We start from the raw sequence: 26786 nt of genomic DNA, 5'->3' as shown, positions 1-26786 counted from the left end.
CATTCAACCTTTTAAGTGCTTTAATAGCTGATCCAGATGCACCTTTGACTTGTACCTGAAAGCAACCATGCTCCTCCTTTCTCCATTAGTTAACCTTCAGGGTGTTTTTATACAGTTTACCGACCGTTGCTTTAATTAATGTATCTCGCGGCTGCATACCATACATATGAACGCTGAATTAATGCAGACATGACCTTACTTTAAATGCGGTCATCTTCCCTGTTCATATTAGTGACACTCACATGGGGCAACAAGTAACCCCTGTAAATGATCATAATGGTCTTAATGCTGGTGGGGCAGCTTTATTTTATTTATTTAAGATGTGTGTCCCAGTGCAACAAGGATGTGTCATTGGATTTGATTGAGATGCATTGAAACAAATTATGAGCTCTGTGGACGTCTGGTGGATGTTAGACAAAGTTTCATTCATAATGTGAACATCAAAGCCTCTGAATTATATTGGATTTTTTTTTATATTGTCTCACTGGGCGGCAGCACAGTTTTTTGGGGGGGGTTTGGGACAGTTGTCAAGTGCACATACTGTATGTATGTATCCACCTGGTTGAGTCTAGTGCGTGACTAGCACCCCCCATTTGAATAGAATAAAAGGAGCCGCTTTGATATGGCCATGATTGATGTCGTTTGTGACGACTCTCACTACAGCGCAGCCCTCCCTCTTGCAGATCTGCTACCATGTGTTCATTTGTGAAATTACCAACATTGTGTCTAACCTGCCTTCGCACACATATCTGCCAAACACTGCGTCATATTTATGGCGGTCACGAAAATCCCAGTGAGCTCTCAAATTCATCTGTACGTTTGGCAGGCTGATTCTTGTCCTTTTGCCAGGAAAAATCTGGAGATATAACAGTTCACTTTGACACATCAGCAAACACTAATATTCCCCAATCCACCACAGCCACTTTCGCCTGTAATCAGAAGCTAATGCGAATCAAAACTGAGTTCTCCTTATCTTTTGGTTTTGAAATGATAACGGGTGACACACTTGGGTCTTTCTATATGAAATGGAAAAGGTCCTTTTTTATTATATATCTTCTTTAAAAAAATGCCAATCTAAACCAGATAATGTCATTCCATTGCATTTTTATTTCAATTTTGTATATTTTTAAACAATTTTACACTACAGTATGTTGTCTCTTCGACCGGGGTCTTAAAGTTATGCAGATGCTCGGCTTGGATAAGAATTGAAATTCTCTCAAATTGTCAGCGGCATTCCTCTCCAACTTCCCGGTGGAGAGAGGCAATCAAGAATGGTACCGCCAATTATGTTTACGCGTCTACGCTGAACTCCATTAATACTTCATCTAAATGCATTTTTTAGTTTGCTCCCTACCAAATTAATGACAATGCATGTGCGTGTGTTTCCTATTACGGCATTATTAGATTAGATAAGATTAGATGAATGCTAATTCGCTCAGTGACCTTGCTACCCATTGGGAGGGAACTCTGCTGTGGGTGTGTGGGTTTGTTGGGGGGGGGCGTGTTGTGGGAGTTGAACACCCACATCACCCATGTCAGATTTCTTTTTTTTTTTTTGATATACTTTATTCATATTCCATATTGAATTACATACAAAACAGAGATGCCATTATATCCTTTCATTTCATCTGAATTGGACCTAGTGGTGCCCTAACCAACAGATGTTGAGCTCCTTGTCAAAGAAGAGCAATGCCGCACTATTCGGAATTCCCAAAGGAACGTCTTGCCTGTCACGAGTGTGTGTATCTTGCTTCCCTGGAATGCAGCAACACATTAAATCTCACATGTGCGAGTACGGCAGCGAGGGGAAAAATAATGTGGCAGGAATCCACTTGGATTTGTGACATTTCTTCTACAAAGTCGTATAATGAATTAGAGTAATCAATCAAGGGTCATTCCATTGTCCCTGAAACGTAATTAGCCATCAGCTCACAACTGATTAAGTTCGTTAGTCCTAATTATTGCTTTGTGTCCGGAAACTGGTGTACGACTTCTCTGAGTAGTTAAATTGCAACTATATTTATGTCAAAGTCAAAAGTCAAAGTCCGCTTTATTGTCAATTTCTTCACATGCCAGGCACACAAAGAGATCGAAATTACGTTCCCCACCGTCCCACGGTGACTAGACAGTACACAAAACTCGCACCAAATAGCACAAAGAGTAAAAACGAACAGACAAAAACGTAGTCAAACGGTACTACGAGAATTCCGCAAAAAAAAAGTAAAAATGTTCTTGCGGTCTCTATAAGAAGAATTTACAAACCACGTCAAACCGGTCAAAGTTGAAAGGCAAATCTCAATTGTTTTATTTCACCCCAACCCTAAACCACCAAAACCTCATCACTGTCCAAATACTTCTGAACCTAACGAGAGCCTCCATACATAGCAACTAATGTACATACTGTATGATCAATATTATGATTTGCCGAACCTCGCCTCCGCGGCAGGCCGAGCATCCGACCAATCAGGATGATAAGTCGAGGTCGCCCATGTGCTCTCGCGCCAGCCTCACGCCGAAGACTGTAATTTATGACACCACCGGGGCAGGCTTGCTCTGACACAGTGACCAGCATTAAACAGCAGTGTGTGGACACTTGTGTATATACTGTATATAGTCTTCACTAGCCTACACACAGACACACACAATAAACAGCCTGGGGCCACTCATCCATTCCAATTGCAACAACTCGTGACAAGGCTGACGTTGGCCTTTCCCTGTTGCTTGAAGGCTAAAAAAGTAAATACCCTGTTGCAGCCTATTCCGTTGTGCGTGCAACAAAAAAAACTCAAACCAAAGCAGCGCTTGCATTTATTAGTTGTATCATTTATTTATTTATTCATTCACTTTCATGTTTCACATTCAGGTATGCATGATGTGATAAAAATTCAGTTTTCAAATTTTGAGATCACATCACAAAGGTAATTAATTTTTTTTATGTTTTGTTTTCTCAACTGGAGTTTTTTTTCTCATGCTTATGAAGAGAAAGGGATTTGTTTGGATTCAAAACAAAAACAAAATCAGCAGTATTATCATGTCATAATATTTGACCTTTTGGTGTCAGGGGTTATTAATGGACAAAAGAGGCCAATTGCTTCTATACTAAACTCATCCGAGCATGCTTTTTATGGACCTCTCCAACTTGTCCCACAAAGTTGCCACAAAATGTCTTCGGAATTACGTATTAGTCAGAAATGCATAGTCGTCGTCAACCGCAATGGATCTCATAATCTGAATTTTCACTTGCGATCAAAGCCACACCTGACTACAACTAAATTTAAAATGGCTGTCCATAGTCTCAGTAAATTACGGTCATCATCCCTACCGCATTAAAATGTCAAATTGTGTTATCAAGATGGCACCTATGCACTAGGTATCAACAATGAACAAACCTCTCAAAATCCAATACGTCCCCCGCATGTCCACAATGTTTAACTCAAAGGTGCAATTTACCAATATTGTCACTCTTTTCACTTCTCAGCCTTCCTTCAATCCATTCCACTTTTCGTCAATACTCCCTTCCCCAAATTAGCTCCCGGATTCAATTTGCTCACGCGCACCCCCGTCTGTTTGGCATCAACAAACAGCTGACGACCAGTTTTTGTGAATCCCTGCAGTACAAAGAAAAAGATATGTGTCGACTCAGCAGGTAGCTACCTTCCCCGCCAAGATTATTTGTCATTTATTTATTCGGAGTAACATCACCTTGCTCCAAAAGACCCTGCCCTAGTGCCAGCCTTTGTGTGCTGATCGAGGAGAGGATGTTCCCAGCCATTGATGGAATGTGTGGGGAAACGCCCCAAGTGATGGCGACAGGGTAGAGTAGACAGGATAACAGTGACCTCTAGTTGTCAAGAGCGACACACGCAGTCTTCTGGTTTCAGCCATTTAGTAGTCATATACATATTACATCAAGATCTGTGGTGTCAAATACGAGGCACACAGGCCAAAACTGGTCTGGTAAGGCTTCAATTTGGACCACATTTAGTAGTTAAACTCAATATATAATTAGGACCACCCCCTCATTTGAATAACCGTTATTTCCTTTTGCATTGCAGGAAAAACTACCAGAATATAAAATACATACATAAAGGTGAAACTAAAATAAAATAAAAATGTATATATATATATATATATATATATATATATATATATATATATATATATATATATGTATATATATATATATATATATATATATATATATATATATATATATATATATATATATATATATATATATATATATATATATAATTGAACGGAGTTAAAAAAATGTATATATTACCACAAAAGGAAAGTAAGCCACGACCCAAACAGTTCAACCTTCTCAGTCACGTTAGTGATCATTTGCCATCTGATACAATCACAAGTAAATTGAAATCGCTGTAAAGAAAAGCCCTAATGGAAAAGGGCAGGTCAAGTGCTGTCGATCCGCAGGTCAAGTGCTGTCGATCAGAAAAAAATTGCTTTAACTTTCGCTACACAATATGCTTCTCCAGTATATTGAGGTCAACGAAGGAGGCCGAGTGGCATAGTTACTCTTAATGAGATTGCTGCCATATCAGACCACTGGTGTATGATTGTGGTTACAAATGGGGTGAAAGTGCAATGTCACGGGAATACGACCATATTATTTACAGGAAAAAAAATCTCCATTACAAATCCAATGCAAATATTAATAAAGTAGTTGCAAATGAATTGTAAGATTACTATAATAATAATAATAATAATAATAATAATAATAATAATAATAATAATAATATGTATTGCTCATATTATGTGAATAAAATTATATTGTCATTAGAAATAAACTATGATTTATTATGAATGTCTTATGATAAAATATTTGTTATCAAACACACCTCTGGCTGCAAATAGTTGCAAAGCCACTTGACATCTTTAGATGGCACTGTAATACAAGTGATGAGTTACGTATTTTTCCTGCTTCATTGAGCACAACCTGCTTTATTTTTTACCAGTGCTGCACTGCTTTTATTTGCGTGCATCTGGAAGGTGCACATTAGGCTCAGCTTTTCATTCTGCAGGCGGCCAGTCATAGTATATACATTCTTCCATCGTTTGCTGACATTTGCACATCTTGTTCATGCATGAATTAATGCAGAGAGCCATGCATATTCACAAAACCAACACTCTCATCTGGTGATCTCCCCAGGAGCTCTCGACATCACTCAAGCACTTTTAGGCTTAAAATAAAACGTGTCTGACATACTCAACGTCATGCAAATTATTCACAAATGTACAATTGTCCTTCATTCCCTATGGATAACAATTCCTATACTATGTTTATCGCAGTTCATCAGTCACATTGATTCTAAAGACTTCAAAACATTAAACATTTTAAAACACACAAAAAAATGTTTAAAAAAATAAATAAAATGTTAAAAATAAAAACACACAAAACTACAGTTTTAAAAAATATTTTTAAAAGGATGAAGACAAAATAAATGTAAAAAAAAAACACTTAAAAAACTCCAAAACGTTATATGAAGAATCCAAAACATTGAAAAAAAAAGATTTAACAAATTATGTATTAAGATATTCATTTACTAGGGCTTAGGTCATAATGTCTACAGAAACAATGAGGACCTTGCAGCATAATGACAAAATGAGCATTTTTACTCTTAAAAGAAATCCTTTGCAATGTTGACATGCAATAAAATTAGGTGTAAACACTTTTTCCTTGGTGCAATAATAAACTTGTCATATAGTCACAGTTGCACAGTTTAACCACTTAGAGGAGCTCTACCTCCGTAAAGGGCTATGAAACTAGCCCGACTTGCCTGCCTTGGACTCCACTTCATATTATAAATATGTGCTACTCTTTTTTTTTTTTATCAGTATGCGATCAAGGATGTCACCTTACAGCTTTGACTGAAGAGTTTTCACGTACACGTTATCTACCATTTAGGAATGATTAATTCACCTGAAAGATGTTCTTTGGTACATGCTGCTGTTTTGGTTAGCAACAGACTCAAAATAGGCTCAGCTCTTTAACAGTTGTTGTTCATGAAATAAGACTTCATTTCAGTTACTTTCTTTTGTTTTGCCCTGATGGGAGAAAATAATCTATTTGAATGAAGAGTATATTTGTTTTATTGTGTTATTTCAGTTATTTTGCAGGTATAAACTACCGCCCCCTTACAAAAATGAAGGCAAACTGACATCAAACATGAGAGGAAGGGACTTAATGCCACATCCAGTAAAGATGGTGCAGGGCCCGCATTTTATTTACTTGGCCGCATCAGGAAGCCACATACAGTAGTATTCGGAAGCCTCTTTAATTGCTGAGTAATGGTGCGACTGCTCGCAATTTGCGCCGGCGAGCAAATACTTATATCGCGCTTATATCAAACAGTAGCCTGTAAAAACATGACATTTACAACAGAGTGCTATAAAGCTGCGTAAGCCGATCAATAATCCCGCGCACACACACACACACACGTACACATGCAAACGAGCACAATTCATGATTTAATGTCAGGCTCGCCGCATGGAGCCATGCAGCAACACAACACATACTGGTCCTTGGTCACTGGTCATGTTCAGCGTATTTTGGGAGGATAGGGGGAATACAAACCCCTATCTTGCACCGTAGACTTTAATACTATACCATATTTGACTATTTTACACCACACAAACACTCTATAGTCTTTACTGCGCTAGCCCACTGCTGCACTATACCATACTGTAGTAATACGAAGGCATCGAGGCACTCTGGGCTATCAATCAATGGTGCGTTTGGCAAACAGCAGCTCCTCATGCCATTAACTTTCCCTGCTGGTGATTGGATGAGCAAACACACTGCAGTGTGTGCCTAATGTGCTCAAGCACCATCATCAAATCACACACTTTAGCCGCCCGGCGTCGACTATCAGGTAGAACAACATTGTAAACGGGCACAGGCGTCATTTTGTGCTCCGGGCTGATAACACATCAGCCACATTGCTTTGCCGTCTGCTTGTCTGCATCCTGTCTGTTGATGTTGTACAGCTGCACACCGGAGCGGCACTTTCCTTCATCTTTATCTCCCAAATTCACTTGCCATTATGGATTTCTGATCAAAGTGGAGACTTTCACCTTTAGAGGCAGTGTTGACCAATAAATAAAATGTACTATTTTATGCAAATTGTTTTACTTGGATAAATATTTAATTCGGTGTACATTATGGTTATATGACAAGTCCTAAATGATACCTTTTTTAACCCCAGGTCCCCAAGCTTAATGCTAATACACAGTGCAAAGTGCAACAGATGGGCTAACTAATAATGCCAATCTTAACACAAATGGTGGAGCAACACGCATAGACTGATAATATATTAATCTTATACTGCGTAAAATGACTAACAAACTTAGTTACTGTACGTCTCTATTCATTTATACTTAATAATTATGGTCTGTCTATTTTTTTCCTCTCTTTTCTTGATAGAGCTTTAGCAATGATGAAAATGGCAATGACTCATCAGACTACTTTGACTTTTAATCACTGGAGAAGGGATTCAGCAATACATGCAACTCCTTTTGATACAAGGGTGGTGGGGGAAAAAAAATGTCGCAAACCTCCAAACTTCACAAGGTAGGACAACTATTACATTCTCAAAGTAATTATGTTGATATCGTGCCTTATGATTGAAGCTCTCCTGACATATTTGTGAGGGGAAATATTGCATGAAACATTAATGAGATCTGTCACATGTATGCATTATTAAAGCAGGATGCACATAGTGCACATCAAAGCTGTGCTAAAATGAACGATCTGTTGGTTGACACAAAAAAGAAAACTTTCTCCTGAATGCTTGCGTCAAAGACTGTGAACTGAATAAAGCAGTCAAAATTCCTCAGACATGCTAGACAGTAGATACAACTGCTATTGTTAAAAAAAAAGAGAAGTGTGGGAGGCGGGGATGGAAAAAATAAATAAATGGATTAAAAAAAAGAGAAGAAAATGCCTCTCGGTGTAAACGCTGCAATTTGCCTCTCAGCTGGTCGAGGCAGCATCGACAATGGCTAAACAGCTCAGAGGCACAAAAACAATCAATACAGATTCTCTGCTCCATCCCGAGCCCACCTGCTCTCTGCTCACAGCCCCGCACGGGGGGACCACACCCCCACGACCACCCCCCCACCCCTCCTTACCTCACATCACTGCCACACACACACACACACACACTTATACACACATTTTGCAGCAACGTGACTCTCACACAGATTAAAGTCCTCACCTGGTGAAAAGGAACATTATGCAACAACTCACGTCATGTGCATTAGGTTGTTGTCTTTATTTAAGCTCACACACTACTTTGCTGAAATATCTTGAAAATGATGAGGCTAAGAAATCTTTTACATGCATATCGACAATCCAAAATGCTTCCGGGACAACGTTGTGACGATTGGACTGATATTGATTGGAATTCATTCTCATGTCATCATTTAAAATGTAAGTTCGGGATAATGTACATAATCATCACACCTGTTTTTTGAGTTTAGTTTTATTTTGCTTTGTTTGACACTGCTGCCTACATCCACGTACTTTAAAGGTTGTGCAAGAAAATATCCAGATAAAGGAAAGCGTGATTTTTGTCCAACCCATTTCATTTGTCTATTTTTAAGTAAAATTCCTGCAGTACATTAATATGTCTGTGACTCAATTTAGCTTAATGCAAAATATTTGAAATCATCTGTTAACAACAAAGAACAAAGAATTTCCGATCTAGCAGACCTGATGACAGTCCATTGTTCAGGTGTCCTCACATCACTAGCATTTTTTTCCCCCCGCTCGCCTCGCACCCATTTGAAGCCCACTTCCTGTAAGCCCATTCCCTCTCACGCTCCTCTTTGACTCGGGTCTTTTTCATATTCAGTCGCCGTTGACGCATGTGTCAGGCACGAGGGTGCAGGTTGAACTGATTACATCAAACTCCAGCGTGGTGAAAGAGCACAAAGGTGTCAGTCTGGGCTCTGTGATGGGAGATCAGTGGAACAGTAATGCAATGGTAGTGAGTTATTAAATGAATAAAGAGGGGGGAGCTGCCGAAGAGTATTGATTTTCCACGGCTCCCCGAGGCTTCGGGGCCTTTCAAGGCAGGGGAAGGACACACACACACACACACACAGATATGGGTACACATATGTGCACGCATATACAGGCAAGAGGAAGGTTCAAGAGTGAAAGGATAATGGCCTCACCAGTTGCAGTCTCACTTAAAACACAGTTTGGGCTCTCAAGGTCTCCCACTGGGCTGCCCAACGCCTGATAAAAGGACTCATTCTGATCCGCCAAGGTTTTGTTCCTGCAATGCACTCGATGTTTTGCGAAAGAGGGAGAGAGGCGGTAGTCGCGCCGGTGCCAACTGTTTTCGCCACCTGGGTCTCATGATACACCAAAAAAAAAAAAAAGGTTATAAGAAGATTAAGTAAATTTATAAAAGCCCAAGGTGCTGAATGGCTTCGTCATGGTTAAGCGCAACGATTAATCCCAGAAGGGGATTCAAGTCATTCAATGAGAGTATCAAACTGCTGTTTTGTTCTGCGAAAGCTGCATTATTACTCTATTATCTAATATTATCTATTAGAACGCTAATCGATGAGCAATAGCCTTGCTCATAAAAACCCATTGGCATGAGTGTAAAGACGTTTGTAAGAATACAGTACAGTGAACACTCATTTACCAAGAATGATAGGAGACTATATAAAAGCTTTTTTTCAGTTATTCCCCTCCTCTTTTTAAACATATTTCAACTTGTCAAAACACACTTCTTAGCACCTGTTCTCATATTGATAAAAGTGTAGTTTCAGCTAACACAAATGTGCTAACTTAATGCTGAACAAATAATGCCAAACATTTTAAATGGGTTCATAGAAATGAAAAGTTTTATTATTTTTCTTCCTCTTCTTTTATTCGTCTATTCCAATACACTTCATTGCTAACCAGGGTTAAGTTAGAGTAACCAGTTCTTCCAAATTCTTTCACCTACTGCAATGCTACTGCAATGAACTGCAGTAGTTACCAAACAAACTAACAGTTAGCCTAGCTTCTTTATTTCGTCTTTCACTTCTGTTCTTTCTAATGCTTTGCATTTTCTGACAGTCTGTGTCACCACACTGCCTCTTGCAGGTAAACCTTTGTAGGTTTTCGGAGGCTACTCGCAATTGTCAGTGACCAACCCAAACACTGCAATAACATTTTTAAAAATCTGTATTTGGCCATACTGTTTGTCCGCATTGCAGACACACACTCATCAATTCTTCTTCGACGACTTCTTATATTCCTCTTCTCCCATGTGTCATTTTGATGAATGTGCAGGGCCTTTTCAGTGGGTGCAAATGTGAATGCACCCAGATCCATCTTGATTTGGGGAGTCAATCAGAGTCCATAAGGGGAGGGTCCATGTCCATCTGTTAGCCGGAAGTGACACGGGCCGCACGGACCAACACAAAAGGAAAAAGAAAGACCCCCGAGACTTGTGCTCTGACCTCTCTGTGGTGTGTGTGTGTGGGTCATACTTTGTGTGTCCGTTGCAATTTCTCAGTCATTATCTCCTAATTTCTATTATGCTGTTTTACATGCTCATATATGTTATCTTGTAAAATATCAGGGCTCACCTAACTTATGGAGCTAGTCTTCACTGATTGATTATGAGGGCGACCTGGCCAAATAAGGTATCACAACTATCCAGCAACTATTTATGTTTTGTAGATTTTTAACCCGTGGAAGCAATTTGACCCACGATTTGCTTGAGTGGATTAAAAATGTACTCGCTCTGTTTGTAGGCGTAAAATGCATGATACCTCATGATCATGAACGATATTCAGCTTGTACTAGGAGAAAATTGAAAAACTTTATTTCCCAAAGTATGTCGGTGGTCGTTCAGGGGTTTGAAGTTGCAAATGCAAATCAAGACAGAGCGCTTGCAGCCTTCTCAAATAGCGATGACAGAGAGACAAATAGAAGAGACGCACAAAAACATCCCACCCGATCTCACACGCTCACGCTGTTTCGACAGCAGGGGTTGGGAGATGGGGGGGTTAAAAAAAAAAAAAATAATCAATAGTGTACTTGCCACATACAGATGAATTTTTCCAAGGAGTTGTGTGGTTGGCTGAGGGATTCCACATTTGTGCATTCGGAAGAAGAATGACCTCTCAAACCTTGAAAGATGAACAACAGTGTGAGTTTCTCTTTGCATCTTTATGATGTTTGGACCACAAAATCTCCCCGCCCTCATATTTTGTATTTTGTTGGTAGTGTAGATCTTTATTTGACGACAAAATTGCTTCCTTCTGAGAGAACGATGGGAATGCATCTAATGCAGCTGTGGAGATTGCTTCCATTTACATTCATGCCAGAAGGTAGAATTTTTCATGTGGAAAGATCGTGGACAGCAAAGTACAACTTTTGACATTAGTGAAGTTCTGCCGGACTTCCTCGCGGCCTGGCCTCCCTTCAGAAGGTTGCCGATGGGGAGCTTCCCCATTGACCGTGTCCGAGGCTCCTAGCAGCGTCTGTTTGCTTTGCTGTTCAGACAGTAATTACAGACAACGGCTCGCAAACGTGTATCCACAGGTGCCATATATCGAACAACACGGTGGGGATTTAATGTAGTTAGTATGGGCTGTCTCCCGCCGTGTGTAGCGTCTAGCATAACCCAACAAGGCCGGATAATGCGGAGCAGAGCGATCGCGCGATCGCGCCCTCTCGCCTGTTTTAACATAGGATCCTTTAATGCAACCCTAACAATGTTTGGCGAGTATTTTTAAACGAAATGAAATTGCAGAGGCGCCACCCCCGTCTGCCCTGGTCCGGCGTGGGATACAATTCCCGCCACCCCCCCGCTCGAGCACTCCCCTCATCGTGCTCAGAGAGGTTGTTGGAATTTTAACTTCGACTAATGATGACAGAGAAAGTGCTGCTCCCTCACAATAGGATTACATTGCGAGTGTCATGCTGTCCAAATGTGCTTTAAAAGATGCAGAGGTTCCAAACTTTTTAAGCGATTAACCCCCCCCCCCCTTGCAAAAATGTAGCAATGTCCTTTTGTATGCGATTTAAAATGAAGCAAATTAGTAGTACATAAATTGGGTTGACTTTGAAAATAAACCATAGAAAGGCCCAAAATGAATTTTTTGTCAAATCTATTTAAAAAAAAACAACAACAAAACACACCTATAAACTGAATTGAGACATATTTGGAGACATTTTATGGTGCTTTAAAAACAATTTCTTCATCACACGTCGGTGAGTTGTTTTTGTCAATATAAAACAACGATCAAGATTTATCGCTCACTTTACCCACCCTATTTCTCGTCTTGCTGAAATCAGCCTCCGCAATGACAGCTACAGATTTTTGTGCATAACATAAAACTCAATAGCCAAGCATTGCTCCAGCAATCACTTGAAAGCCGGCCGAACTATCACAATAATTGAATGAAAATCTTCTTCAGTTAGTGAGGCTCACTAACACATTTTCAGATTAAGGAAGCTCACAAAGAGAATACTTGGCTGTCATTTCACACTTGAGTGTCGGACAGGTAATTAAAGATTTATTTTTTCCCGTTTTATGATCCTTTTACTCTGAAAGGTCCCCAAAGAGTCCCTCAACACGGACCTCTTCTGTTTGTCTTGTCGCACAAGCTTCGGCTAAATGTCTTGCGTGTGAGCGTGCATGAATGTCACCACAGACTGTATCACCCCCTTTTCCATGTTTGGTGTGACGAGGGGGGCGGGGGACTTTGGGCGTTGAGGTCAAGGGGGTGTGCTTTGACATACTGACGAGAGAAAGAGAGGCCCCGGCAACGAGAAGGACTTCTGATGTTTGTCCTGTCAATGACTTTGCTCAAGGGAGGGCTCCGTCTCCAACGGCGCTTCCAGTGGGCTCCTCTTTGTCTGCCTGCCTGCCGCTAAGTGAACCTGTCTGCTAGCTCGTATTAAGTGCCAGTGAAGGTATTCCACCAGATAAAAAAAAAAAAAGGGAAAACCCAGGGGTACAAACGGCGGGTTTGCTAATCAGAACCTTTTTAGGCGCAAAATACGAGTCTGGAATTTCAAGGTGTCGCACTCTTCCACATGCTACTTCATTCCGCACCGTTTCTAACTTCAAACAACATACTGTACGGGGAGAAATGTCATACCAGAGGCTTATAGAAAGGTCCACAAAATAAAACGTGCTCGGTGAGAGAATCTCCAGCCGTCGTCGTGTGTTGTGTGCTGTTGCGTCGCGCCAAGGCTTCTCGCGCCTGAGTGTAGCCACGCAGAAGCCACAAGATAGTAATCCATTAAACAAGCCTTCCATCTGGGGATTAGGTTTGGCCATCACAAGATGGCTCCTTCAATCTGAGAGCGGGCCAAGGCGCGGGTCAAGCACTTAGTAATAAGCTCCAGTGTGCTGTAGTGACTTGTTACCAGGGTTACCCTGGACAGCGACACCTCCGCGAGCGCGCGCGGCTGCAGGTGTTTGTGCGCATGGCCGCACACGTGCAAGTCCATCATCCACTTTCTTCACTTGCCTGAATCTGCGTGGCTTGTGTTGACAAGGAGCTGTGCTTCCTGTCCTGCGGACACCCCCCCAGAAGAATAAATGAATGGTTCCATTTAAGAGTGCCGCTAGTCTTTTGAGAGGGATTTAGTTGTCAACAGAGGTGGAACATGTCTGGCTGTCTTGGCGCAGAATGCTGATGCGCCGTTTGTCTGGGTTGCATGATGGATGACACGCATTGATGCACAGCCTCTAAGCGATTGGGGAAGATTAAAGGTGTCTAATTTACGCCATGTTTGCTCACCTTTCTATGGGTTGCAATCAGGTGGGAATCTTAATCAAAGGGAAAAAAATTCGATGAAGGATGTTGCACAGTCGCAAACTTAATTTGGGGTATTGTTCACCCAGCTTGTTCTTTCAATCAGCTTTGAGCAACTAGGAATCCGGAACAACACTCTCAGTGGCCCCTTGAATAATTAAAAAAAATATATATATATATATTTTTTTTTGTGGGAGGCAAATAAAAAACATGTTTCATATTTGGGTATTCTCGGGCCGGCCAGATCCTTATACCACTTAATTATCATGTCGCACTGTAAAGTTTTAAGTTGCAATATTACGATTGACCCCTAGATGGAAGTATTTTTTGCCTTTTACTACAACTTTAGTAGGCCTAATGCGTTTTTACAGATTTGAACATGCAGGACAAATGTAGTACCCGAAATATAAATTTAGTATCGTAAAGTTTCTCTGGAGCTCAATTGTGAATAATAAACTCGGCAAAGTCTTTGGAAGAGTTTTCTTCATACTTTTCTGCACTGTCTCGCCTCTTCTTGCCTTGTTTTTATTGAAGATATACACTTAGAAGATCTCCTCTCAGTACTTGAAGTGCTCTGAGAGGTTCCACATTACAGCTAAAAAAAAAAGTATGAAAAAAAGTATTGATCATTATATAGGAGTGCAGGATGATGACTTGTATATTTGCTTGTTTTTCTCCTCGGGCTCCTTTCAGCACACAGAATCATGCAACGTGAATGCGGCAGATGATTTTGTCCTTGATTGATTTTTTTTCTTTCCTCACAGTGCCAGCCTGATTTTCTTTTGATGAGCCGCTAAGTGATTTAAGTTTGGACAGGTGGATAAGAATGCTCTCATGTCTTACTAGTACATCCAAACATGTTTTAGCCGCCACTAAGATGTGTATGAAACCATAAAAACAAACTTCTAATGGACTTTATAATGACGGAAATAATCATTTGGAAAGTTTGTACTTATTTGCGCTCATACTGACCCAAAAAGTCTTTAATACTCCGAAATACAAATTTGGCTTTCAATTTTCAGTTGAATGCTGCAAGGCGGGCAAAGAGGCGGCTTACACCACTTCAATATGGTGAATGGATTTGTTCCCGAGCTTGATTGGTTAATAATGCGTGCTGTATAATGGAGAACAGACCAATAGAATTGATTTGCGGGGAAAGAAATGTGAAATTGACCGTGTTTGGACATACGAGATTTCCACATGACAGCGATGATTTTCAGGTCACAGATTGATCAACACGACCTGTGAAGTTTTAGTTGTCAAGTGGCGGCCATTACTTCAATACTTATTTTGCTCATTGTGATCCACATTTTAATATTTTAATGCTGTGTTTGTTTTTTCCATTTTTTGGCTGGTGTTCTATTTATTAACATAGTCGAGCAGAAACAACAGGGGATCAAAGGTGCAAATGGGATGCAGTCGCTCATGTTTGCCCCAATCCCCACCCCATGTTGCGCAATCCCCTGAAGATGTAAATGGCCTCAGGTGAAAATTTTGAAGTGTTGAATGACAGTGAAAGTATCTTTCATGAATCTGCCATTGATTTTGACTTTGCTAGAAAGGACGTTACCCGAGGCCATGTGCCACAGGTAGCTGCTTTAAGCACTTTAAAAGAAAACTTGCGTCGGAATTTTGCTCAGGAGAAATTTGATGAAAGTATTCTTTCATAGCCGCTTCATAAGACACCCTGCAGTGATTCCTTTCTGAAGGTTTTCTGAAATATTTTCCACAGAAATATTTTTTTAAAAGCTGGCCTGACCTTTGGAGGCTATTTTTTTTCCCCCGAGAGGTGAAGTAAAATTAAAGTACATAGAATGTTTATCATTTACCAATTACAATTCAATTAAATTGAAATTCTCCGAATTTCTGACATTCACGTCAAACTCGCCATTTGTGTGCAACGTTCTCTACGAACCATTCAAAACAACCAGACGACAAGCACGCCAATGAGCCAGACTGTAATTTCCCTCATGCATAGCGTAGCGTAGCATAGAATAGGACCGGGGGGCGGTTGCCATGGCGATGCAGTATGTCTCCAGAATTGCCGCTATTGATCCGCCGAGGCTTCAGTGGCCAAGCAGGAGTGAGAAGAAAAATGTTTGGGGGGCAGGGGAGCTGTAAGGAGGTTGAAGCAGGCACACACACACACACACACACATTAAGCATCACAGTCCACTATTGTCACATTTTGACCAAGTGATGACATGTATTATGTTTGTGCGTTTGTAAAAAGTGTGATTTTCTGTCAGCTAAACCCCGAACCCCTAAAACCCTCAAAGATGTTCCCGCAATCTGATTTTCACCTACATCGTTCAATGCGCAGTGATGGAATCAATACCACGAAATAGCACTCGAGACAAGCAGCCTGTGATGTAATCCCGCACGTCCTATGCTGTATTACTGGCGCCGTGATTTGCTTAATACGCTTCAAGGTTTTTAATACTTTTTGCACAAAGCATGTTTGAATTCTAGCACAAAAGTCAACCTATTCACTGCAGAGTTGCTATTATTCTGTAAAAAAAAAAAATATCAGTGAGTGCATTCGTCAAGGAGATGAATTACAATGGAAAAAAAAAAAACAGTTCCCTTTGAGTTGTGGCGGTATGAAAAAAAAGTTGGAAAAAACAAAGTGAAGACCATTAAAATTGTCAGATGAAGGGAACGCGAGGACCGTTTGGAGTGGATGTGCGAGCCTAATTCCTCGCACGCCGTTTGAAAAGTGTTATCCCAGCCGAAAGGTCAAAAGTCTCAGCAGGGTTTTTTTTCTTCTATTTTTTTTTTTGTGTTTGTGCTGCCATTTTAAGCCCCCCGACACGCTTTGTACCACGTTCAAAGCACAACACGAGGGGTCTGTGAGGGGATTAAATCGCAATGATGACTGCATTGGAAGGTTGACGTATGTCGATTCACGTGCACGAGATGGCATGTCCAGTATGTACTAAAGTGTGCTAATATTTCAACTCCCGATTGAAGGATAACGATTTACTTAAGAGAATCCTCGATTTGGCCGAATGATCCCAACGCGGCCGTTTGGGTATTTTCGCTCTCTGGCGCTCTCGCCCGGTTCACGTGTGGTCGATGTTGTCATAATGAAGACTCATTAGATGGATGAAGCACACATTAAGCACGGCGCTGGATGAACGTTTTATTGGCGGGATCGCAGTCGGTGCGGCGATGGAAAAAGGGCACAGCTCAGCACAAAGCGCACGCCGAGGATTGCACAACACGTCTTCGGCCCGGAGGTGCACCGGAGGGGGATTTAAGAGCCTCAATCACTCTGGAAAAAAACAACACAACTAATCTTCTGTTACCTCCCCAACACAACAAGCACCTCTCCCACACTCTCCTGCCCTCCTTCCTGCTCCGCGTTCCCCGCAGGAGTCGACGGGGGGGAGGGACGGCCCACACGGTCCGCACAGTACGCCGCGTTTGTTTGTCTCTGCGGCGCGCCCGTGATTTGCGCTTGGAGACGCCGTCAGGGCCCGGGCCGAGGCTCTGCGGCCGTGTGTTTGAGCTCAAGGTCTCGGCGCCGCGCTCCCGAAAGCTCCACTGTGCCTGAATGAGCCGCTAACCTTGGCATCAAAATCGATAGCAGCCAAACTCTTTGAAGGATCGCATGTGGGCCCGGCCTCTGCTCTGCGCTTTGTGAGCGCCCGGCGTGTGTGCGCGCGTGTTTGTACGTGTGTGTGGATGGCTGTAATTGCTGCTTGTCCAGAATCCAGAGAGTTGCACACTGGAACTCCAGGATGGAGGTTCAGGTTCAGATGAAGACATTGAAACTCTCAACCCGCCTTCCCTGATAATCACAAACCTTCATTCCAAGTTATCTATCCATCTATTTTCTATCGCACTTAAACTCAAGCACGTGAGCTCAGCAGCTTCTGCGTCTAAATTGAAAAATGTTTTGCTTGAGTCAGCACTTGGAGACAGAGCTACACAAGCAGCTTTTTAGAATCATTCATTACCAGACTTAAACCCTGTAGAGCAGCAGATCTCTCTATTTTGTTTATATCTCTCGGATGAGAGAAGATTTTGAAAGGAATGTTTGAAAATTCCAATAGCCACATAACACGCTTTGGATGAATGCATTGTGCCACCCGTCATTTTTCTTTGTCTCTTTCCTTTTGCTCTTCTCTCTCATTCCCTTCCGCTCTCCCGCTGCCCTCATTATTTATCTTTAGTCTATTCCATTACCAAGCCTCCCTGCATCCCCATGCCTTCCTGCCTTCTCCTATTGATTTTCATTTATAGGTTTTCATCCCTTTTCACTCCCATTTCTCCTCGCCTCACCTCGGCGAGAGAGAAAAAGTCGCGGCCGTTTCTCGTGCTGTTCTTTTGTCCAAGCGTCACAAGGCCGCGCCGCCACAAAAAGCGCGCCGCGGCAGGTGAAGAGGTCCGTCAGCGGCGCGGCTCCATTCACAAGGCAGAAAGGTCACCTTAGCGCTCTCGTGCGCAGGTGAAAGGGAGCTGGCGAGCGTCCAAAAAGCTTTCTTGGGAAAAGTCGTGAGCGGCGGATGAACAGATTTAGGCTACACTTAGCATTTAGCTACACTGTTTGTTTTGACTCTGAGCCAACAAGGAAGTGAGTGTGTATCAGCGGATCCAAATGTCAACTATGAAGGCCGATAACGAAACGGCGGCATTACGCTCGTACTCTCCTGCACCTTATTCAAACACGCTGATATTGATGCGGGTTATTAATTGACCAGACGGGCTTATCGAAGGATGTAGTTTTGATAAGTACAGACGCCGTCTCCGCTAAAACCAACGCCGACACTAAGACGCCACTTGCAAGTCTTCTCTATTAAGAAGTGTTTTTATTATTATTATTATTATTATTATGTTTTAGGAGGAAAAGTATTTTGAGTTTTAAGGTGCATTTCTTGGCCTGGTACTGTACAGCTTTGGGGGACGTTGGACTTTTGAGGCTTTCAAGGCTGTGCGGTTGTGCTGTGATGGGATCAACTTGCGCACTTTGCCACACTCACCTCCAGCGCCACTTTGTCGTTTTCCTACTTACTGATTGGACAAATTTGCCATGTCCAGTAAAACGGGGCTCTTTGCCCCTGCAGCCTGGCATTACCAAGAGCCCCATTATTATCCTCAGCGATCGCTCTGAGACGTGACAACACACACGTGAAAAATGCCACATTGATCATACACACACACACACACACAAAGAGAGGAGAAAAACATTGATTCCTCCTCGCCCCTCCCTCCCTTGTCAGAAACAGGCGTCCAATCTCGGCCAGTCTGTAATTTTATGGCACAACAAAATGAAAGGGTAATTTCAGTGGCGTGTGGAGGTAGAGGCACAAGTGGGAAGGGGGATAAAGGGACAAAGTTTGGCGTCTGAAAGGGCTGCAGTGATGATGATGATGATGACAATAACGGCTAGGAGGAGAATAAAGTGGTGAGAGAAAGGTGCTTTGACGCCAGCTGACAGCCTCACGCCTCACTAGTCATCTCAGTGGGTGCGCTAGGCAGCCGAGCCGCTGAAAAACCTTGCAATTTAGATAGTTTGCCGGCCTTTGTCAAATCATATATGGTGCAGTCGGCTGAGAGGTTTTAACCGGTTTAATGTCATCCTCTCGCTCCTTGCTTTCTCTCCCATTTTGTTTACCGCTAAACGTGAACGCCGCTCGTTCATTCACAAAAGTTTGACGGTTTTTGAAGAAGAGCTTTTGACGGATAAGAGATTGCCATTTGCTTTTCTCTCCTCGACTGCAATTCAACAGCTCTTTTAGAAGCTTATTGGCAGCCACATGGGGAATTTGGGGGCCATCTCTGGATGGATGGATGGATGGATGGATGGATGGATGGATGGATGGATGGATGGATGGATGGATGGATGGATGGATGGATGGATGGGAGGATGGCTGGATAGAGTGATGGAGGGAGGGATAGGAGGGATGGATAGATGATAGGAGGGATGGGACGGGAGGGATAGGATGGGAAAAATAGGCTAGTGCAATAAGTGGGGAAGAGGGTATAGAGGTCGTAACCTTGAGTATTGATCAGGTTTTGTCATTTCCATGGTGACCAGAGGCTTGCTCGCTGTTTTTTTTTTTACTCACACACACATGGGCTCTCTCTCACTCTCATACACACTTTCTCTCTCACTCTCCCTCTTTGACCTGCTGCAGTACATTAGACCGGAAATTCATAATGCCTGTTTGCTTCTTCCTTCAGTCTTTCTTTCTTGCTTTCTGTCTTGCTGTCTGTCTGTCTGTCTGTCTGTCTTTTTACAGGCATAGGGTATACCCACACACACACACACACACACACACACACACACACACATGCACGCTCACACACACAGCTGCTCATCCAAGCACAGGAAGAAACTGAATTAAACCTTAAAAACAATCTAGGCTAGCCAAGAGCACAATTCATCATGATCTATGTGTGTCAGAATCGTGAACATGTGGTGAGTTTGTGTGTGTCGGCGTGTGCGTGCGCCAAACACAAAGGTGTCTGAGCAATTGGCTAATTCAACTTCATCGCTCACTTTCTTTGCTCCACATTTCCATCTGGCAGGATTCACTTTGAGTTGATTACTCTGTACTGATTTCTTCCTTCACCCCAGGAAGGACTGCACTAATTATTTTTTCCACTCCCTGTTCTGCATCCTCATTCATTCTTCTCTCATCTACCCGAGGCTGAACTCCGGCTGTTTAGTTCGTTCGGGGGTTCTCGGAGTCGAAGGGCGGCCCCCTTTTGTGAGGAAATGATTTTCTCTGGGCAGAGGAGGACACTCCAAATCATCTCCAGCAATCTTGGTAATGGCCCTGAGATGCCGCCGCCTTTGTCCTGTAATGGTGACAGATGACTGGCCGGGCAGACAAGGGGGGCCGTCCTGACGCCTCGCGAAGGGCTGACGAGCACGTGCTCGCACGCAAACACACTCACACACTCGCAAACGCTTGCATAAGACACCGTGCCGCTAGCAGTCGGCAAGATTGCGGGTAATTGTCCCTTCTTGTGCTACTGTGGTGCTTGAACGATCCACTACTTGGTTAGTCATGGAAGATTTGTCTAGAAATGTATACGATCAAAGCGGAAGGCAGTCTCAAAGTGTCCATGAATGCAAACCAAGTCAGATATGTTCCCACCCACAACGGCGCAGAATGCCCTTTGTTCTGAGAAACTACCAAAACTAAGTCGAGCCTATCTCACTGGACGTGAAAATATTGTACAGCCCTCAGTCTCCATTAGCTTGTTAACTCAGTTCACCAATATGTTGTGACAGTCTTGCTAGATGTAAAACAATTTTCGCACACTTGTCTCGAGAACAGCACTCAAAATCTTAAATGTGTGTCAAGTCCGACTTTTAGTACAAACACATGTCTGTGATACGATCAGTGGCCGTAAATGGAGGACGTTGTCCCGGGGTTGCCAGATGACATCTCAGTGTCTAAAGGTGTGAACTTCACTCTTACTAGCTAGCGTTAGCTGTCTAGATTTTTCGCAGCACAATATATTACACATGATTTTCCATACTGTTAATCGGTTTTCTTCTCCCAATGGGCTAAATATGATTAAAGTCATGAGAATTTTTTTACTTTAGGTAATTAATGTTTGATTTAATTCCCATATTTTAGTGCCTATTTAAACATGGCCCCATTGCATTTGCCTTTGAGTGCACCCCCCACCCTCTTCAACTGTTGCAGTCTTTGTTCATTCGTATTTAATTGCCCCTGTCTTATTAGCACATGTCACCAATAAGAATCGAAGTGGAGAGGATGTGGTCAATGGTGGAGCTCTCATTAGGAGATGGCCAGAAGCAGGCCTGAGGGCAGATTTAAAGGCCCGCTGTAAATATTGGCGTCAGGCGGGGCGTGGGAGGGAGGCGGAATTATTTGTTGACCACCGAGGTGGGTGTGATGCACCTTTTCCAGCCTGTAGATGGCGCTTTGTGCGAGTCTGCACTCTGCAGAGTCAAGTTTAGATTGCTAGACTCAATTGTCAGTGGAAATATTGGTGTGTGTTTGGAGGGAGGGGGAATGCGTGTGTGTGTTTTATTGGTCAACTAGAGTACCCCATAAACTATGAGGGCAGTAAAAAAAATAACTTTTAAGATCTAATTTTGCTACCATCTGTGGAATCTCACATTTCAAAATTCAGTAAAGATGTTAAAAATGTCCTCACCCCGGTTAAGAGTCAACATCTAGCCAAGAATCTGGCAGACTCAAGGACAAGCTGCTTTGTTCACTCTCCAAAGTGAAAAAGTGTGTTGTTGCAAAAGTAACTGGTGGCTTCTGACTATACAAATCAATCACATCACCCAGCATAAAATGGATCTTCAGTGCTGACCTTCATCCTGCTTGTTTTGCCGTTAATAACTAGCGGCTCTTCCACTGCTTATGCACTGTCCACTGTGGCCTAAATATTTGGATGATAGTACAAATAAAAGCTCAGTGTGTGTGTATGCGTGTGTGTGTGTGTGTGTGTACGCGTGTGCAAGGGGGCTCACTTGATAAATGACGGCAAGGTGGAATAGACTGGCGCTGCGATGGTTTCAGCCTTGTAAAGATGTGACAAATGACGGAGCACAAAGTATTGATTTCAATCTCTCTCTGGCGCACTGTTCTACTGTGAAAGCCCTGCTCTCACACACACACACACACACACACACACACACACACACACACACACACAAAGATATGTATACGTATATCTGTGGTTTTGTGTGTATGTGTTTGTGTGTGTGTTTGTGTGTGTGTATACACAGTTCTTAAAAGGGATTAAGTTCAGTTCATTGTTCATTTTTGGTTTTGAATGCTAGATTTACGCGCTGGTAAATAGGTCTTCATTAATTATTCAGCCAGCAGTGTCTTGTGGTTGATGTAAGCAAGCTCTTAGCCTCTTGCCTGGCCGCAGAAAAAGTCCCGCGAGTACCCCCAATGTCAGGGCAACGACTGCACGCATAAACAGTTTGTTTTAGTTAAAAAACTTAGTAAACAAGAATCTGCGTGATCTCACTCCCGCAAGGCAGGAAGTTATTAATGTGATGGATGGATGGATGGATGGATGGATGGATGGATGGATGGATGGATGGATGGATGGATGGATGGATGGATGGATGGATGGATGGATGGATGGATGGATGGATGGACTGTCCAAAAAATAGGATGGAGAAAAATCATCACTGCTTCAGTGCAGAGGTCAAAGGCATTGAGGTGACCCTTCCTTCCTCCTCCCCCCTCCTCCTTCTCATCACTTCGTACCAATCAAAGCCTTCACACTTCTCCAATGATGTTAAGCTGAGAGGCATCCAGGCATGCTCCAACCTAGCCCATCCCCCCCACCTCTCTTCACCCATGAACCTGCTCGTTGGTCGTTGGCGTTGCAATGGTGGTGGTGGGGTGCGAACCTTACTCCCGACCTTTGAACCGGTGAGAATTGACTCTTCACCAAGCCCGCGGGGTCGCTCGCCCTCGACCCGTGAGGTTATCCAGTCAGAGGCAGCCAATGGCCATTGTCTTTGCTTGGGTGGGGGAAGACGGTGGTCGTGTATGGGGGGCTAGTGGGGGGGATGACATGGAGGGGCAGGTGGGGGTTTGCGGGGTGTTAGCTGACCATGAAAAGCTAGCTCCCCTGCTGCGATGGAGCATATGTTGTGGCGTCTCCATAGAATGGCTGACCAGTATGCTTAGCTCTTTTGAGAATTTTGGTGTTTTGAAATATGTTGAGAAATTCACTAAAATTTCAAATCCGCAGGAAGGTTTAATCCCTAAATTGTATGGTATTCCCATAAATTATTATTACTATTAGTAGTAGTAGTATGTTGAGAAATTGATGCTTGAGCTGCAGGATAATGTGATTTTTGTTTCTTAATCTTTTTTTAAATCAATTTAGACCTCTCGACTCAGTCATGTGTTTTCTTTTGTTGGTAAAACAACAATAATAATAAAATCACCATCATTTTGTGGTTTTCAATTATATTCAAACTACTTGAATAACATGACATCTATTTCATAAATATACTTACCTTTTTGATCAAATTATTCTCTCCATATTCCACCCATATTCCTCGACCTAAACTGCTGCAAAGCATTCTGGGATGTGTGGTCTGTAAAGCTCAGACTTCCACTCATACTTGTGAGTAGCCTCATTCCAAGTGTGTTTCTTTTGTGTTTTGTGGCTGAAATATGTGATCCAGAGAACTAGGCATGAGTAAAGCCTCCACGTCATCTTGTCAGATTTAATACACAAGCAACCAGGTCAGGATTGAAGGAGTTTTCCTTGCCGCCGTTTGGCCTCCCGCTGCTCTCGTGGAATGGACTTTACTGGAAAGTGATGGAGCATCCTTACGGTCATGACCGTTGGTGTAATCTAATGACGGCTCACTCAGGGCTGCAGGGAGGAGGAGTGGACATGTTTGAGGGTGCGGGGCTTGAAGGGTGGGGTTGGGGGTGGGGGTCATCTGAAGCGTCCGGCCGCTGTTGACCTCTATTCAATCCAATCAGATAATATAAGAGAGCCGCAGCTTTCTTGACGGAGGGCTTTGTCCTGTCGTGCGCTTTCGCAGGTTCTCGTTCATCTCTTATGAGAATGTGCCATCAATTATTTAGGGCGGCCACTTTGTAATTGAGATTAACCTTATTCCCTTACATGGCGCTTTGAGGATATTTGCTGCAGACTTTTTGGAGTCGACTGTTTGTCAGCGTTCCAGGAAGGAGGGGGGAGCGAAATAGGGCTTATAGCAGAAACGTAACACGTTCATCGTCATATTAAGAAATAAATGAAGATTGTTTGAGCTTGTTTATTGACCAAATTATTATTATATATATCCATCCATCCATTTTCTGTACCCGCTTGTCCCCACGGGGGTGATTATTATATATATATATATATATTTTTTTTTTAAATATTTTCAAATTTTGATCATTTTTCATGATTTGTTTTATTATCAGAGGACAATATATTATTTCAATATATTACTTTGAATAATGTTTATTTTTATACATTAGTTTTTTCCACAAATAAGCAATTTAAGGGATGACCCAGATCAAATTTGAAGATGTGGGGTAAACATTTTACATACTGACTTACTTATAAGTTATTTTTTCATTCAAATTAACATAATTTTGGCTATTTTTTACGACATATTCTTCTTTTAATAGATTTGTTATATCTATTCTCTTTGTATTTGTGTAGATTATCTAAATTTATCCCCTTGTTTCTCTTGATAGCACAAGCCTAAATATGTGCATTGTTGTCACCTAGTGCAATAATATATGTTTAATTATATATGATTTTATATGAATTTTTTTAACTCCTAGTTTCTGTAAATAAGGCATCCGTCCTATTGACAAAATTCCAATGTGAAAGGTTGGTGGAGCTCCATAATCGCTTTGGAGAAGATTTGCCTCCATCTCTGGTTATTTTTTATGCGCGGCTGGTGTGACCTCCAAGGATTTATAGGCTGTAAGTTTGAGAGCTTTGTCACAGAGGTAGTATATCAGAAGGAGGCCATTGTGTTAATGCAGTGTGCATCTTCCTGCTGTTTTCTACCTACACGCTTCCGTGCATGCGTGTGCACGCGTGTTTGTGCGTGTTGGTGTGACAGGGACTAATTCCATTAGTGCTCGAGTGCGACGAGAGATGAGCGGGGATTGACAGAGCTGCAATCGTAATGAATTGGCTCTGGCAGCATCGCTCGGACCAATAAGTTCTCACTCTAGGCCCTCCCCTCCCTTCCTCCTCCTCCTCATCTTCCTCACCCCCCCAAGCGCCTGTCGCCAATCAACGCTCTCGCTGTCGCTCCCCTTATGGCTGCTTAGGAGCGTCGTTATCCGCCTGTCGGAATGAAATTAGAACAAAGTTTGATGCTTTGTTTTAATTAACTCCCTTCAACTGGCTTCACGCGTATGTTCTTGACGTTCTTCCTTTTTCACTGACTGTGAGTTTCGCTGACTGTGCAGAACTCTCTATAAAGTTTTCATTCTGATTCAAGATTCAAGATTCAAGAAGAATTAGGAAAGAAATCAGTCAGTGTAACAAACTATCAGTTAATCTGGGCCTCGCAATTAAAAATCTGTGCGTGTTCTCAACCTCAACCATCTTGGATATGGATATCCAATAAAATCAATAGAGATCTTGCTGCACGACAAAGCTGTGACGCCTAAAACTTTGCAGACGATTGCTTGAAAATTGAGCTCATCGATTAACTGGCCATAGTTAAGGCAAACATCTTTGTTACTAGATGCCGTTTAAAAATTAATTGAGTTCGCTGTCTTCATCCACTTTAAATATCTTGAGTTGGACATATTATAAAAGAACAAAATACCCTCAGAAACTGGTGTGAGTTGAAAATAGTGGCCTGAAATTACCCCCCAAGCTAAATCTACCCCCATACAACCAGTCGTGTTCTTACACTGACATATTGCAATCAGATAAAATACAAATATAATTTAAAAAAATTACAAATCCCAAAAATGAGGAAATGTCTCCCGGTCAGACTTAAAACATTGGAGAAGCAATAACGTCCTCACAAAACCAAATCTCAGAAACAATAATCAGTTGAAACCTATCAATCTGACTTTGACCTGATCTACTCCAAGCCTCTTGGGTCAGCCATATTTCAAAATCAATATGTTTCTTGTTCTGAAATAGAATAACAATCCCTCAGAAGATCAGAGTCTTGCTACATCTACTTTAACTTTTTCAAAAAGGGTTCCAGCTGTCATCTCGACCAATAATCACCAACACATGACAGCGGCCATTGCTACCTGTTAAAATCATCACGGTTCTTGCTTGGGCACGTCCCCAAACGTTTGCAATTGCAAACTGAGTCAACTAACGTGTGTCATAGTCTTAAAAATCGATAGTCCCTTAAGCTTAGCTTAAAGTTTAAGTGTGTTTGTGTCCGGTGGACTTAGAAGCCAGTGGGCAACATCGGTGACCTTTAGGGGAAGAAAGCCCCTATTCCTGTCGTGGCGGACCCACGCTGCTTTGCTGCATGGAAAGGG

At 42.3% G+C, this 26786-nt stretch overlaps 1 protein-coding gene across 2 annotated transcripts in view; it reads left to right on the top strand.

Moving 5' to 3' along the window:
• Positions 1-26786, top strand: part of LOC147059488 (uncharacterized) — a 168437-nt gene that overhangs the window by 110141 nt on the left and 31510 nt on the right. For both annotated transcript variants that reach the window (XR_015065688.1, XM_085907955.1), the window contains one exon: positions 7448-7594. Coding sequence is in view for 1 of the 2 variants with exons in the window: in XM_085907955.1 (XP_085764081.1) it covers positions 7448-7594 (147 nt within the window). In the remaining variant the exon portion in view is untranslated. The remainder of the gene's footprint in view (positions 1-7447; positions 7595-26786) is intronic.

This window comes from Syngnathus leptorhynchus, chromosome 3 (genome assembly GCF_054491065.1).
Source record: "Syngnathus leptorhynchus isolate UIUO chromosome 3, UIUO_Slep, whole genome shotgun sequence".
Lineage (NCBI taxonomy): Eukaryota > Metazoa > Chordata > Actinopteri > Syngnathiformes > Syngnathidae > Syngnathus > Syngnathus leptorhynchus.
The sequence above is the reverse complement of the archived record's forward strand: the minus strand, read 5'-3'. Positions and strand labels throughout refer to the sequence as shown.